Source organism: Neovison vison, chromosome 3, assembly GCF_020171115.1.
Source record: "Neovison vison isolate M4711 chromosome 3, ASM_NN_V1, whole genome shotgun sequence".
Lineage (NCBI taxonomy): Eukaryota > Metazoa > Chordata > Mammalia > Carnivora > Mustelidae > Neogale > Neogale vison.
Genome location: NC_058093.1, coordinates 41,347,815 through 41,363,343, shown reverse-complemented (window position 1 = coordinate 41,363,343; position 15,529 = coordinate 41,347,815). Strand labels below are relative to the sequence as shown.

Sequence of the window (15,529 nt, the reverse complement as noted above, 5' to 3'; positions counted from 1 at the left end):
CTTGAAATGTTTGTTAGAATTCACCAGTGAAGCCATCTGGTCCTGGACTTTGCTTTGTTCAAGGTGTTCTATTACTTACTTAGTTCTCTTACTGTAACTGCTCTGTTCAGATTTTCTCTTTGTGGACTCAGCACATGCCGAGGTCTGTCCGTCTCCCCCAGCTTGTCGGCATCTACTCATTCATAGTCCTCTCTCAGATTTTGAATGTTCTTATTCACTGTAACTTTTGCTTAAAAAGAAAGCTTCGTGTTTTTCCCCAAAAAATCTAAAAAATTAAGTATGTCACTCACTGTTATTTTGTTTCATTTCTTGTATCAGGGAATACAAACTGGGGAGGAAAACTGAGATCTGCTTAGAGCCCCTTGAGAAAGAAGAAAATTTGGGGTAAGTCATCCGATTCTGCGTGCTTGACTTGTCCTGGTGGGTAATTTCTTGAAAACCTTAATAGTGTGCTCAATAGTAAAGGGTTCTTCCCCACTGCGTGAGCAGCCTGGCAATTTAAACCAGACTGTGTTCTACAAAAGCGTTTGTGTGTCTGGAACTGGGAACTCGTCTTCCCGTGAAAACAGTGAGTCACAAATGCATGTTGACTCCATAGTGATCTCCGAGAGCGAACAGGATGCTCCTTCCCAGTCCTCCTCCGCGCCCTAGGACAGTCTTTTGTCGGCACCTATCACCACCCCCTTCCCCTCCTTCATCATCATCACACCCTGACACAGGAGACCCTCATGGGTGACTTGGCTCCCACCACTGTGATGTGAGCTTTGCAGTCACTGCTCTACCCCCAGTACCCACAACCGTGCCTGTGTCAGCGCCAATGATTAATTATTGACTAAAGAAATACCCCAGTGGGGTCTGTAATCAAACCTCCTGTTTCTTTTATCACAATAAGAAAATCTTTTTTAAGACCTTCTGTCGGCATCACTGAAGGGTGAGGTTGTCCTGCGTGATGTGACGGGAATGCCGTTCCCGCTGCTCGGTAGTAGCGGGAACTCTGCTTCCGCGTGTCTCCCCTTCACTTAGCCCCATGGCCTTTATGAACGTGCATTCTCACTGCCAACCGTTTGACCAAGAGTAGTGTCCTGGAGGGGGATTTCTGGATCAAACTGGTACGCACATCTTAAACTTCTTAAAACCACTCAGTTCCTTTCCAGGTAGGTCCTTCCCATGCACGTTCGCACAGGCAGTGCCCATGAGTATCGCTCCCTTCACCCTCACACCAGCACTGGATATTTTCTTCATTTAAACGTTTGCTAAATTGACCAGTGAGAAATGGTTGTCTTGTCTCATTTGCTTCAGTGCTCTGATCGCTAGCAAAAGCGGGCATTTTTCTCAAAGGCTTATCATTTGTAAGCCATTTGTGTTTTGTGAGTGTGTGAATTCATGTATTTTGCATGTTTCTGTAAAGGGGTCTTAGGAAAAAGTCTAATCTGTGAAGCCTTCTGAAATAACAACATTGGCCCTCTGTCACGTTTGTCGTAAGCAGTGAAGACCTGCTTGGGGTGCCCCCATCCTTGCCCAGCCTCCGGAGCTCTCTCCTCTCCCTCTCTCCCCTTCTTGGGAAGCCCTCTGCCACCCCGGCCCAGCCAGGCCTGCTCTGTCCCCAGGCCCGTGCCTCCGGTGGTTCCTTTTTTCTTTTGGTAAAAGCTCCCCTATAACCAAAATAGAACTGAAACCCAGCATGTAAAATCACACACGGTGTGCCCAGCCTAGACACACATACGCGCTTTCCCTTCTCCCTCCCCACCTTCCAGCCAGAGCCTCCTGTCCTGTGACCCGCTCCTTGGGCCCCCACCATCGCTAAGCCCCCACTCGCTCCTTGCTGCCCTCCCCCCACTGCAGCTAATGGAGCGTTTTCCTGCCAACTTCTGGTTCCGAAATCCGCCTCTTCTGGGGCACAGCTGCGGCCCTCATTGTGGGCTCCTTCCCTGCCTCCTCCCAGGAGACGCCACCCCGTGGGGGTCCACGATGGGAGCTTCCCCCAGCTCAGGCAGGGTCAGAGTGAAAGGAAAGCAAAGCAGAGAAGAGGGTTAGAGGGTTTGAGGAAAGATCTGTCCTTCTGAAAACCAGAGGGTGAAGGAAAAGCTTTGCCTGTCACTGCCCCTGCCCCATGGTTCCTGCGACCTTGTCCTTCCGCTCCTCTTCTGCTGCAGCCCCCACGACGTGGTGCTGAGGACGCAGATGCGCCTCCCTGGCGAGAGGGCCTACACCCCCTGCGCGGACCTGGTGTGGGACACCGCCCGCGGCTGGACGGCCAGCTCCCTGCGGCAGCGGGTCGCCTACTTCTGCTCTCTGCCCGTGGAGAAGATTGAAATTGCCAAGTACTTCCCGGAAAAGTTTGAGTGGCTTCCGATATCGAGCTGGGTAAAGTTGCAGGCTTTCTCGGGAGACTGGGCCTTCCTGGCGTAGTGAATAGGTTAACTGCCGTTTCTCACAGAGGGGGAGTTTGGTGAGAATGTGAATTTTCTTTATTCAAGATGCTTGCTTTTTCTGTAGAACCAGCAACTTACCAAGAGGAAAAAGAAGAAAAAGCAAGATAATTTGCAGGGGGCGCCTTATTATTTGAAAGATGGAGACACGATTGGTATTAAGGCAAGTTATTTAACAGCAAATTTACCATTTAAGTAAAACACCAGGATCGGTGACTTCTTTTAAATTTTATTTATTTATTTGACAGACAGAGATCACAAGTAGGCAGAGAAGGAGGGGGGAAGCAGGCTCCATGCTGAATAGAGAGCCTGATGCAGGGCTTGATCCCAGGACCCTGAGATCATGACCTGAGCCGAAGGCAGAGGCTTAACCCACTGAGCCACCCAGGCGCCCCTATCAGTGACTTGAGAGAGAAGTTGTATCAAATCTTCAAGGCTCAGATAGTGCCTTTTCCCTACATTGTTTCAGAGAATAGAAATAAGAGGGCAAGCCAGACCGACCACTCCTTTCGTGAGGCCAGTAGAGCCTCAGTATCACAATCTTAATCTTGGGTTGGCCTTGCGTGAAAATGCTTTTGCGGAAGTTTTAACATGAAGTGCGTTGTTGTAGGTTTGGGGTCGGTCCCAACATCAGGGTAAGACATTTCCTTCCATGCCTAGTTTGCTCTGAGTTCTTTTTTTTTCCATCTTGAGCGAGCATCGGCATATTAAATTCCCACTGTTTCTGCACCTGTTGAATTAGGTCCCTGGCTTCCGTCTTTAATCTGGTGTCTGTTAAAAAAGGGGACAGAGCCATCCTCACCTACTGTGGACAAACCTCCTTTGTCACATAGTAATACTTTTATATTAAGAATTAATACCTTTAATCCTTAAGAATTAATTTACTGATATTAACTTAAGGATTAAGTTGCTAATCGATACTTTCACATCAAGGAATAAGCATTCCTGTAAGCCCCGCTTCGTCCACCGTTGTGCCTCCTGCCCCCCCGAAGAGAAGTGAACACACACTGAGGGAGAAATAAGGGGAATTCTGAAAGGAAGGCCTAAAGCCATCCTTCCTAGACTGTTCTTCTGCAGAGACCGCAGGGAGTGCCGCGGGGGTGGTACCCACATCCGACAGCCGGGCAGCCCTGGCATGTGCGGGAAGGGGACGTGCAGAGGGTTCCCTGAGACACTAGCTGTAATAGCATCGACTGGAAAGAAGTGTGACCCCAGGAAGGGGACAGAGAAAATGAAGAAAGTGTGGATGTGGTGGCACAGAAGCCGGCGGTTGCCATCAATACATCAGAGCTCCACGTGTCAGTGCAGAGACAGCGCCCATCATTTAATGCTGAAACGAAATCACAGGGTCACTTCCAGGGACTGGAAAACCCCGTGCAATGCTAAGGGTCACAGAGGGTCATGCCCCCAGGTAGTGCTCAAGTCCAGGCGAGGACAGGAGCCGCAGTGCTCACCTCCAGGGGCGGTGGAGGACCAGCGGCTGATTCAGATACATGCGTCCCGAGCACCGTGTACTGGAACAGAGAGGTCCACGCGTCTGCTCCGTTTTTCTCACCTGAGAGCTGCGCGCGGACGCAGCAGGATGCTCCCACGGTCGCTCGGTGACTAAGTCAGTACATTCGTATTCCAGTAGCTGGGTGTGCTGTGCTTTCTAAGAACTGTGAAACACTACAAAGTATGAAAAGGCACAGCAGTAGCGAGACAGACACCCAGGTCCTCAGAGCGGCGCAGGTGTGTGGCCCGGGGGTCCACACGTGCCAGGTACAGGACTTCCTCATCCCCAGATGGCACCCACTCCTGCTGTTGGCCTGGGAGTTCGATGGCGCGGGAGCGGGTTACCTCTGCCGGATGCACCCGAGGGAGGCGGTCAGGAGCCAGGAAGCCGAAACACACTGGGACGGCCAGCCCCGGAGTCCTTCCTAGAGCGCTGCTCGCTGAGGCCAGCCTGGGGGTGGCCAGTGTTCCTGGGGAAGGACGTCTGTATAGGAAACTGACCGCAGCCCCTCAGGAGACCATGGGGGCAGCCTGTGTCTGCAGAGGCTGGGAGTTAGCAGACGGGGCAGTTGTGGAGCTATGTGGGGGGACATGGTGACAGTATTTCTAGAAGAGCAGCTGTACTCCTAGCGGGCAGGAGTGCACGTGATCCAACAGGCGTGTCCCTGTGCCAGGTCTCCATGGAGCCTTGGTGGCCAGAGGCAGAGGTCTGAGGACTGGCCCAACAGTCCCCGTGCCAGCTCTTCGTGCCATCTGCTGAGCTAGTCCCCAGCCCTGGGATGCTTGGTGTCCACTATTTAGGTGAATTCAGATGGCCATATGTCGAAGTCTTTTTTACGTACACCTTAAGTGTCTGAAAACATTGTTCATTAATTATTTTGAAATGCAGAATCTCCTGGTTGAGGATGACGAAGATTTCAGTACAGTCAGAGATGACCTGGGAAAGGAAACACAGAAGCAGCTCGCTCTGGGAAAGAAAAGGTACCATCCCGGCCCTCATGCCCACGGCAGCTTCCGCTGGCGGCCCCCAGACGTCGGCGCTCCCCGGCAGAGTGCCCTTGATGGGGCTTGGAGTGCTGCTTTCCAGACTGCGCTGGAAAGACATGCAGCCAGGGGGCTTCTTGTCTGCTGCCCAGACCTATTCTTTACATCACCCCCTAACCGGGCTTTCTGGGAACCTGGGCAGAACACAGGGTGAAGCACCCCCCAACCCCGGTGTCAGGAGCTCGCCCTGCTGGTCCGCTTCCTCCCTGCTACCTTCTCAGCCCCTCCCCCCTCTCCATCACCTGAACAAATGAGCTCTAGAGATCACTCGTGCTCCAGCCGCTCCCTCCTCTGTCTGCCCTCGTCCAGCCAGGGGTCCTCCACAGGCCACTGCCCTGCTCAGCACATGGACCCTGCACCCCCCTCGTGCTCCATCCTTCTGCTCCCTCCTTCCTTTTCGGCACATAGCCCAGCTGTCTCCCCTGGCCGTGGGCCACAGAAGACCTCCCAGAATCTGCCAGAACATTCTACCTCTGTCAGTCCTTTGAACTGGACTAGTCACGTGTCTGGACCTGGCTCTCACCCCTATATCCATGTGACCCCATGCCAGCCACTCCAGGGGTGCCCCTGTCCTCCTTACCTGCTCCCTGCCTATGGTCTCCTGAAATCTTGGTCCTCAGTCAGCTTCTGATGCGGGGACAGGGTCCTTCTTGCTGGTGTAGTGCAGCGACCTGACCCAGCCCCTCCTTGCCTCTGCGCACTCTCGGCTGCCTCGGTGTCCAGTGGGGCCAGAGGAAAGCACACACAAGAACGGGCCGAGGGGGAGGGAGTGTCCCCCGGGCAAGCACAGCTGTACTGATGCGTGGGGCTGGTCGTTCCAGATGTGCGCCTCTGTGAATGCTACATTTCGATTCAAAAGGTACGGGGCACCTGAGTGGCTCAGTCGAGCATCCGACTCTTGGTTTTGGCTCAGGTTATAGTCTCAGGGTCAGGAGATGGAGCCCCATGTTGGGCTCTGCACTCAGCGGAGAGTCTGCCAGAGATTCTTTCTCCCTGTCCCTGTCCCATCCTCGCGCTCTATCTCTCAAGGTAAAGGTGTATCTTGCTGTGAGACATTTTGACCCAGCGGACTGGGAAGTCTGACTCCCTGTGTGGACAGGGCGTGGGAACCCACTCTCCTGTCACAGGGTGGAAGGGCGCTGCATGAATTGAGGTCCTCCAGCTGAACAGTCTGGAAATACCTGCCAGAGGTCCACACGCACATTGCTGGGGCCTGTTCTAACTTGAGGGGAGTCCATCCAAATCCCTCGACCTGGTGAGGCCTCCAGTGTCCATGGCTGAGTCAGTGACAGCCTCTTGTGTCTCCTGCAGCCAAGAAGCCCTTCGTGTGCCAAGCAGTGACCTTTTCTCCAGTGCCAAGACACCCGGCCGGCCCCGCGCACCAGAAGCTTCTCTTTCCATCCATGTCGGGAGTTTCCGATAGCACGGGCTGCCACCAATGTCCCCGGGGGCTCCTCATTCCTGCAGCGGCTCGCCAGGTAGGGCAGTTTTCGGCCTTCTGCAGAGAGACGGTCCAAATCCTCTACCTCGTTACAAGCAGAGGGATGTCCTGCCTCGGGCCAGGCAAGCGCACCTTACATGTGGCCATGCTGCACTGCACACCCGCGCCGGGGGATGGCCCAGACCCGGCAGTGTCCTCCAGCTGCACCTAACTCTAACCACCATTTGTAGAAGAAAACTCCCCGGTTTTGCATGAACCACAGGCATGGGTACGACGGCATGTTGCCAGCCTTGGATCGACCTGCCCTTGGAAGTCTGCACGGTCCGCCTTCCCCGCCTTATTCCACTGTTCACGTGAGGGTGTCGGCCCCTGAGCCGACAAAGGATCGGACAGCTCCGCTCACACGATGGGCCGGCCCGGCTCAGGCTACCCAGCCGGTGGCTGTTTTCTGGTCCCCACGGCCCACATGCCCCCTGCTGTCTGAGTTAAAACAGATTCTGAAGCCTCAGCTTGCTTTCCGGCCAAAGGAAAGAGGAGGCCTCAGGCGTAGCTGTGCCAGGGGCGGAGATCCGAACCTTCTCGCTGCCAGAGCCTCTCTGGGGCTGCAAGCCTGCTTGGGGCACACGAGCCCGGAGGTGCTGAGGCGGCAGCGCAGAGTGGCCTCAGCACAGGGGACAGAACATAAAACCGAGACTGTACTCTTGGTGAAGTACGGCTCATGGTCGGATTTGAAAGACTTTGCCAGCATTTATGACGGACCCGCCTCTGGTACGGACCAGCTGATGGGACACGGGCACACGGGGAGGCCTCATGCCCTCAGACTCCAGCTGGGTTGGAAGGCGGGGTTCCTGGGAAGGGAACAAACTTCATTTTCTTACCTCAGATGAGGCTTCGTGGCGGCCATTGCTGTGCAGGCCTATCGCGCTCGCTGCCTGCCGCGCGGAGATGGTCCTCACATGCTAGGAGACGGAAGGCAGCCGTGGACCAGTGTCCCAGCCGTGCCACCAGCTTAGGGAACCGAGGTTAACGCTGTCTCACGTGGTTTCCGCAGAGCGCATCCCCAGGCCCAAATCAGACATGAGGGGCTAGGGCTGGAAGCCGGGCCCTCGGGGAAGTTACTCTGTTCCTGCTGCTCTGACGCAAGCTCCTTGGTCTGCCCTTGTTTTAAGGTGATCAAATATTCAAGAAATAACCGAAAAACTTTGCCTTGGGGAAACCAGGGGGCCTCACCAGACAGTCCTCCCGGCCGCACAGGTGGCTGTGCCTTCACGTGCGGGCCTCGGGCTGCTGTCTGCCCGCTGGCCTGGCCTCTCCCTCCCGTTAGGGGGAGTGGGGCTCCATGGAGAGCTGTAACATTCTGTTAAACTTTGTTTGGGTTGTAGTCTCCCGTTTCTGTTGTGCACCAACTATTCCGTGTTCTCCTCGGCATTTTTCCCCCAAGCGCACTTCAGATGGTCAATAAACGTTTATATTTAGAAATACGGTGTTGGTGCTGGTTCAGAAAGTATGTTTGCATTTTAAATAAATCCCAACTCAAGGGGGAAACTATATCGGAAGAAATTAGAAGTGATCTGTTTTCTTTCCCTTCTAGGGAAAGGGAAGCTGCAAGGGTAGTTCATGACAGAAAAACTTTCTTCCCCTAGGACATTATTTTTCTGGCCAAAAAAAAAAGGGGGGGGTGCACCAGAATTTCCTGATGATTACCAAATCATGGCTTTATAGATGCCTTTCTCTCTGGAAGGCACTTAGCTGGGAAGGACCACAGCGGACACTCCCTCCCCTGCCTGTCCCGCTCCTCTGGGTCTGTGCCCCAGGACACACCCACCCAAAGCCCAGTCAGTAAAAGAAACACCAGTGGGTATATTTGCTCACCTCCGGAGGCACCACAAAGCAAGGATAGCCGTACACAGAAGAGGGTTGTGGCCTCCCTGCAGTCTCCCCATTTCTCTCTGTCCCTCTGCACCCCTGCAGCACAGCCACTCACCACAGTCACCCTGTGTCACTCGCTGCAGAGGGTCATGGCCTGGACCCTTCACTTCCAGGTGACTGAACCCAACTTGGGCAACTCAAGCGCCCAGGAGCAGAGCAGAACACAGGTGGGGGAGGGTGCAGCAGGTTGGTCTCCTGGAGGGAGCACGTTGGCCCGAGGTCCTGAGCCCCCGCTGCCCAGCATCTGCTGGGCTCCTCCCGTTCTCATGTTTCCACCCACCATAACACCAGCGGCTGTTCCACCTACACCCTGACCACACCTGTGTCCCTCTTTGGGCACCCCCTGCCCCTGCCAGGGGAGGCAACTCACACGTAGTCCATGTCCCCAGCTCAGGTCTGAGGTCTCTGGGCCACATTCCTCTCGGTCAGGTCCAGTGGACGGCCACCCTCACAGTTCAGCAACTGGTGCCTGAGAGACGAGGGTGAATCAGACCCGGAATCTGTGTACAAAGGGGGTGAGGAGGACCACAGCAGAACCTCTTCTGGAAAATGAGGGCACAAATGCAGCAGTGAGGACCCATGCAGTTAGAGATCCCCAAGCTCCTGGTCCTGCCCCAGAGGCGAACCCTCACTTACCCCTCTGGTCGCCCTCCTTTTCTCCAGAGGATCAATGTCCAGTGTCCCAGCATGGACACTGAGAGGGCAGCACTCCCTGGACACATGTCCTCCTGAGTGTGCATGTCCTGGAGGCCTGGGATGGATGACCCTGGGGGCTGAGTGACCACAGCTTTCACCGGCCAGCGTGGGACTTGGCGACACGCTTTCTGGGAGTGCTCAGGAAGCTCACGGTTGATCTGCTTCCATCAACAGCGTGAGTGACAAAGCCTTTAACTCCCAGCCAGCCGGCTTTCTTCTTGTTTTGCAAACCTGTTTTGCTTTGGTGGTTTGGAAACCATGAATGGTCTGTGCCCAGTATGCTTCCGACTTGTACAGAGCTGGGCTGGCAGGATTGGAGCTGCCATCCCTGGCGTGAGCAGCTCCTCTATTCAGGCCAACACTGATGCTCTCAGACCCCGGCTTCGGAGAGGCCTCCATGCACCACAAACACCTGCCCCATGTGTGCACCTGTCTGCCAAGTTTTCTTTGTACCAGTTCACCCATCTCCTTGGGGTTTGGGCCCCTTTGGCCTCACACCTGCATAATAGGTATAACTCATGTCTCTGTATGCTTTCACTCTTACTTCCCAAGTACAAAATCTTTACAGGACTGCTACAGGGATAGGTTCAACCTAGAGACAAAATGAGACACGTGTAATTCTCACTCATACAAGAGAAGGCTGCTGGGCAGGAGCAGAGAGGGGGCCAGGAACTCTGGGGAGACCATGGAGATGTCCAAGAGTGGGCTGCCACCCTTGACATGTGTTTCCATGCTCAGCGCCATCCCGTGGCCCAGGCTGGCTGCTGGAGCACCATCCATCATGCTCACCCTCCAGGCCAACTGCAGGAGGAAAAAGAAAGGCTTAAAAGAAACTTTCTGGAAATCTCAATTAATACTTACATTTATTTGGCCAACACTTGGTCACATTACTAAGTGACCTCACAGGAGGTGCGACAGCCGAGGAGACGGGAGAATGTTGAGCACAACACACGACCCAGATGATGTGGGGATCTGTTAGTGGCGCAAGAGATAGAAAACTGATGTTTATCGGCATCAAGCAGTGGCTTCCAGGGAGTCGGAGCTTCTAACATTCATAACTAGATTATGCAACAGGGGGCCAGGACTCGGGGAAGTGGAGGCCTTGGGCAAAAACCTGTAGGTTTGGTAGTCAAGACCGATCAGTTTTTAGTAATAGCATTTTTAGAAATCAAAATTAATGCAGAAAAATCCATGATGAACAAAATACTAAAATGTTAAACCCAGGATCAGTACAAGTCAGTCCTGCAAGCCTAGGGCACCTGGGTGGCTCAGCCGGTTAGGCGTCTGATTCTTGATTTCAGCTCAGGTCATGATCTCATGGTCATGAGATGGAGCCCTGCATCAGGCTCCGCATTGGGCATGAAGCCTGCTTGAGGTTCTTGCTCCCTCCCCCTCTGCCCCCACCCGCCAACCCCCTCATGTGCACTCTTCAAAAAAAAAAAAAAAAGCCATGCATGCTTAGATACTATCTTTAGCAAAAAGCCAAAGTCCTCCTTGCATCCTGCATGCATGTCCACAAGAGCAGCACTGCCAGCGCTCACCCTGGGCAGGGGAAGAGAAGCTAGACGGGTCAGCAGAAGAAACACCAAGAATCAAAGCTCCCCGTTTCATGAAGTACCATGGGACAAAGAGAGACGGAAGGAGAAGGATCCAGTGTCCAGATGAGTCCCGGTTTCCTCCTTAGACCCCCGTGCCCCCAGGCTTCATTTCCCCAGCCACCCTCGGCCAGTGGGGCAGTGCAAACGTTCAGCCGGGAGCCAGCAGAGTAGCCCCACAGCCTGTGGCAGAAGCTGGAATTCGGGAGGTGGAGGCCACCCCCCCCCACAGGAGGCACCACCAGGAACGCTGCCTGGGTGGGGCCAGGACAGTCCTTGGGTCACAGACGTCAGCTTCCAGGAGCAAGCAGAGCCTCCCAGACAGCAGGTAAGGGCCACTCTGGCAGACGGCACACTGCTGACCAGAGGACAGCTTGAGGCTCTGGGGTACCCTTCCGGTCCCCTCAGGGATACATGCCTCTCTCCTGCAAAACACCTGGAAACCCCCTAAAGGAGGAAGGCGGGCAAGGTGTGTGTTGCCTGAGGGACCTTCTCCCCGAAGGAGACCGGGAAGCAGAGGGGCCCCAGAGCAAAAGCCAACTGGTGGTGAGCGATGAGCCAGTGCGTGTGCGGCCCCTGCTCGCGCACAGCAGCCCGGCACGGCGGGGCGCGGGGGGCCAGGAGGGTGGTTTGTCTTTCCAACCACCTTTGTCCAGGTGGGCTCGGGAAGCCTCACACTCCCCCAACCCCAGCAGGAAGGTAACCACCAGAGCCACCTTGGCCATGACAGCCCCACCCCCAAGGGACACGAGGAGGGGCTGCAGTCTGAGTCACGCAAACACACCTGCCCTTGACTGCTCTGGGAACAAAGAATAAACCAGTCTGAGCCAACACAGGTCAAGCAGCTTGGCCTTCCCTCACTTCGGGAGGCTTCTGTCACTGGATCGGATGAAGGTAAACTGTAGAGCACCTGGGTTTCCTTGGAGGATGACGTCTAACAGGAAGCGGCATGAGTTTAGAAAGACTGCTCCCCTTGCTGCACACACTGCCTTGGCCAGTCTGGCCATCGCATTACACCTGCACCCTCCCCCTCGTCCCCTCTGGGCTGGCATCTGGCCTCCCCCCACTCTGCCCCACACGGTCTCCTGCTGGCTCCCTGCCTGCTTTGTGACACAGTGGAGCCCAGCCCCGTGCAGTGCGCCTCCGCGGTGAGTGGAGGCCAGCAGCTAGCAGGGCCCACAGCAGCCCTCCCCAGACCCACCTCCCAGACGTGCAGGGCCCCCCATCCCCACCCCTGCCAAACCGAATGGAGCTAGGCTTCTGGGCCAGCAGACTGGGATAGTTTGGACCCAATTTTCTCACCTTTCATGTGGGCTGAGCTCGGTGTCAGGGCTGGGACAGAGGACAGCACCCGAGGTAGGATCTCATGCACCTACCTGCCCCGTGACTCCCACCTTTGCCACATGCTAGCTGTGTGACGCGCCACAAGCTGGGAACCTCGTTGAGCCCGTTCCTCGTCTTTAAGAGGCAGGATTGTTAGAAGAAATAAAGGAGTTAGTATGTGCAGACCACTCAGGCCAGCGTCTGGATAAAATATTCCATGCGTTAGCCTAACTGATCACGCATGACCAGTCATCAGCAGCACGGTCCCGTTCCTTTCACCCGGGTTTGTGTGCGGCTCTAGATGATGAGGCATGAGCGGTCAGCAAAAGCAGGTCTTCTGAAAATGTTCATCTTCAAGACACAGAAGAAACCACCACCTGTTCACGTACACCTTACCCTGGACTTGGGTCACTTTTTGGGCGTGATGCTTGAAGTGGTGGCAGCCATCTTATAACCATGAGGCTAATCCTGGAGAGCCACACGGGAGGAGGGAGCACACCACAGGACACCTGGGCCCCCGAAGAGCGAGGAGGGAGGGAGAGCTGTCGGAGAGGGAACCAGTGTATTCAAAGCCCACGCAGCCCTTGTGAACCCTGTCAGTCTCATTTTCAATTCTGTGATCCCAGTCACCATGCTTCACCCCAGAAAACTGAGAGATGACAGCAGGACCTTGAGCTTGGAGAGGCTGCTGCCTTGGGATAAAGGTACTAGGAGCTAAACAGAGAGGTGGGAGAGGTGGTCTGTGGTTTTATAGGAAAGATTTAGGAGGATCAGAATATTTGCTTCCATCACATGCCCTCAGTAGGCTGGTCCAGGCTGCCCATGATGGAGTTTCACCCTCAGCCCGACCTCCTTGCTGAGTTTTTAAGAACTCATTTAAAAAATACTCATTGTGTTTTTTAAAAAACACAATGACTTTCCATTTTGTTCTTTAGCCACACCAATTCACCTTATTTTTAGAGTAGCTAAAAAACATAATCCTGAATCCAGTTTGGAAAGACTTGAGCAAGTAATGTTTTATGTCAAAGCACAGGAAATGACAACAAGAAATCTGTCAATGGAAGATTTTATTTATACACAGAACAACCTATTTACAACCCCAGATCGGGTATGTACACAGCAATACAGGAGGCATTTGCTTCCACGGCGGGCACTGTATAAATTAAGATCATAAATATGAGGGGTAAGCCCCACCCGAGGGCACAAAACCTCTTCTCCAAGACTCCCCAGGACTGACCCTTCCTCCCTCCATGCTGACAGGATTGGGGTCCCAGCGGGACCGCGCTCAGCCACAGCAGGAACATCGGGGCCTGGCGGAGAAGCGGGCCATGGAGGGCAACACGACCCCCACAGCAACGCAGCGCAAGCCCCACACCGGCGCACTTCCACGCGACACGCACATTGACTGCACTCACCTCTAACTTACTAGAATCAGAAAAATGGTTTCTACGTAAACAGTGTTGTTTTCATCACTGACAACACATTAATTTTAAACACCATGCTTGACCCAACCCTCAGGCTTCCCCGAGAGAGGGCCGGGAGGGCCTGGGGTGACTTGCAGTTTCAGACCCAGCCACAGCCGCCACTCCCCCACTTGCCATGGGCGTGCTTGTCCCCGGTCCCTGCCAGAGGGGACAGCGCAGACACCATGCTGGCACCGCGGGCTCAGGTCCCCACAGTCTCCTTTCTCAGCCTGTTCTACCTGGAAAACCAGTGATTCCTGGTGGCCAGAGGACTCCCCTCTGCCTTCCACGTCCCGAACGGCCATCTGCTGGCACTGGACCTTAGGGTGGGGAAGGACACAGAGAGCTGCCCGGCCTAACTCCAAAGGTGCAGCAGAGCACCCTGCGGAGCACAGGGACCCCAAACCCAATGCTGCCACTCCACTCTCGGGGACAGGAGCTGGCTGGGCGCCCGGAAGGTCACTAGCAGGAGCACCCCCAAACCGGAGGTATGGGCCAGGTTGGCTCACGGAGGGGCCCACCAGGCACACCAATAAAGGGGAGGCACAGGGGCCTGCAAAGCAAGTGGCAAGTACAGGCTGTTTGGTGGTGAGCTCCCCAGGGTCCCCTCAAAGGTGACCAGACAGCACCTGCAGCCCAGACCCCTCACATGGTCGAGGGGTAAAGCGAGCTCCAGGAGATGAGGTGGCATGCCCCTTTGGGGCATGGAGCCCTAGTTGGCAGCCGGACACCGTCCCCCACCTGGGCCCGCAAGGGCTGGGGATGCGGGCTAGAGTGGCATGAAACAGAGCCGTCCACATGGTCAAACTGTTGGGACGCTGGCCTGGGACCAAGCCTGGTCTCCCCCAGAATAGGGAGAGACATCTTCCCAGCGCTCAGGAAGCGCTCTCTCAGCACACCACCATGCTCATACAAATACGTCCTCTGTGGAGAGACAAGAGAGGCTACGGCGTCTCGGGACAGACATCCCACGTCCCACACCAGCAGCTCAAGAGAGGGCCCCAACCAGGACAAGGGACCAAAAGCAATGGGGAAGGGATCTGGCAGCCCAAGATCACAGCCACCCGTTTACTTGGCTTTAGGAGGGACGAGTTGCCTCCTCTCCAGACGGGACTGGCAATGCATTCCTGCCACACTCAAGTGACAAGAGGCAGATCTTTGTGAAAGACCTCATCCATAAATGGGACATCAGCCGTGGGTGGCCTGGCAGGGGTGCTGTCAAGACCTGGGTGGCTGGTGGGCACAGAAAGAACTTTCCAGTGCAGGAGGCTGCCAGCTGGGTCAGTTTCTGCACGCCTGGGAGATGCCGCACGGTGTGCGATGATGAGGCTCACCGTGAGGAACCCACAGGACAATCCCGGGCAGCCCCAGGGCCTAGGAGGTCAGGCCTGGCCCAGGTCACAGGTCAGCAAGAGCGGAGGGGAGGTGGCGGTCCGCCCCACATAACGCCGGGTGGGACGAGGTGCTGTTTCAAGGTAGCTATGTTGGTGTGTTCGAGACCCCGGAGCAGTCACAGAACGGGCGTCTGCAAGGCTTCCTGTCTGGAGCAAAGGGAGTAGCACCATGAGAAGGGGCAGGCGCTGCGCCTGGCCTTAGTCGTGGGGGGTGCGGGGGACGCAGGCCGACAGGGCCAGGGCTAGGCCTCGGTGGCAGGAGTGCTCCGGCTCAGCTCCTTGATGCCACACAGGATCCTCTTCATGTGGCCCACCTTGGTCACACCGAGGTCCTGCAACGAGAGGACAGCACCCTGATGCCAGGAAGGGGGCTTGGCCCCCGCGGGCCTTCTACCTGGCTTTCTGAACGCAAACAAAGGAGAAAAAATGAAGACGGTGACACCAGATAGAGATGGCCCACGCATGAAGAGTTGTGCAGATGCCCACCACAGCCCTCCCACAAGCCTCAGTCCCTGCTGCCATGCAGGACAGACCCGGGACGCTGGCCTGGCGGCAGGGATACAGTGACTCAACAAAACTGCCATCCAAGACGTCCCCAGGGGTGGGTCACCCACTCAGGACATGGCGCCAGGAGCCCCGGGCTCAGGTTGGCCCACGCAAACCCCAGCCGCGAGCAGCCTGCCTCCGACCGCTGCACCCACAGACCCCACACCCTCCCACA

General features: G+C 55.5%; 2 protein-coding genes across 10 annotated transcripts in view; one reads left to right on the top strand and one right to left on the bottom strand.

Annotated features, from left to right (window-relative positions):
• The window catches only part of USP40 (ubiquitin specific peptidase 40), a 75,705-nt gene extending 67,816 nt beyond the window's left edge, over positions 1 to 7,889 (top strand). For all 7 annotated transcript variants that reach the window (XM_044241887.1, XM_044241886.1, XM_044241885.1 and 4 more), the window contains 5 exons: positions 319 to 384; positions 2,154 to 2,364; positions 2,497 to 2,592; positions 4,813 to 4,904; positions 6,279 to 7,889. In XM_044241887.1, coding sequence (XP_044097822.1) covers positions 319 to 384; positions 2,154 to 2,364; positions 2,497 to 2,592; positions 4,813 to 4,904; positions 6,279 to 6,390 — 577 coding nt within the window. In that variant the 3' untranslated portion in view covers positions 6,391 to 7,889. The remainder of the gene's footprint in view (positions 1 to 318; positions 385 to 2,153; positions 2,365 to 2,496; positions 2,593 to 4,812; positions 4,905 to 6,278) is intronic.
• Positions 7,890 to 13,001: 5,112 nt separating this feature from the next.
• The window catches only part of DGKD (diacylglycerol kinase delta), a 113,212-nt gene continuing 110,684 nt past the window's right edge, over positions 13,002 to 15,529 (bottom strand). For all 3 annotated transcript variants that reach the window (XM_044241882.1, XM_044241883.1, XM_044241884.1), the window contains one exon: positions 13,002 to 15,140. In XM_044241882.1, the coding sequence (XP_044097817.1) occupies positions 15,051 to 15,140 (90 nt within the window). In that variant the 3' untranslated portion in view covers positions 13,002 to 15,050. The remainder of the gene's footprint in view (positions 15,141 to 15,529) is intronic.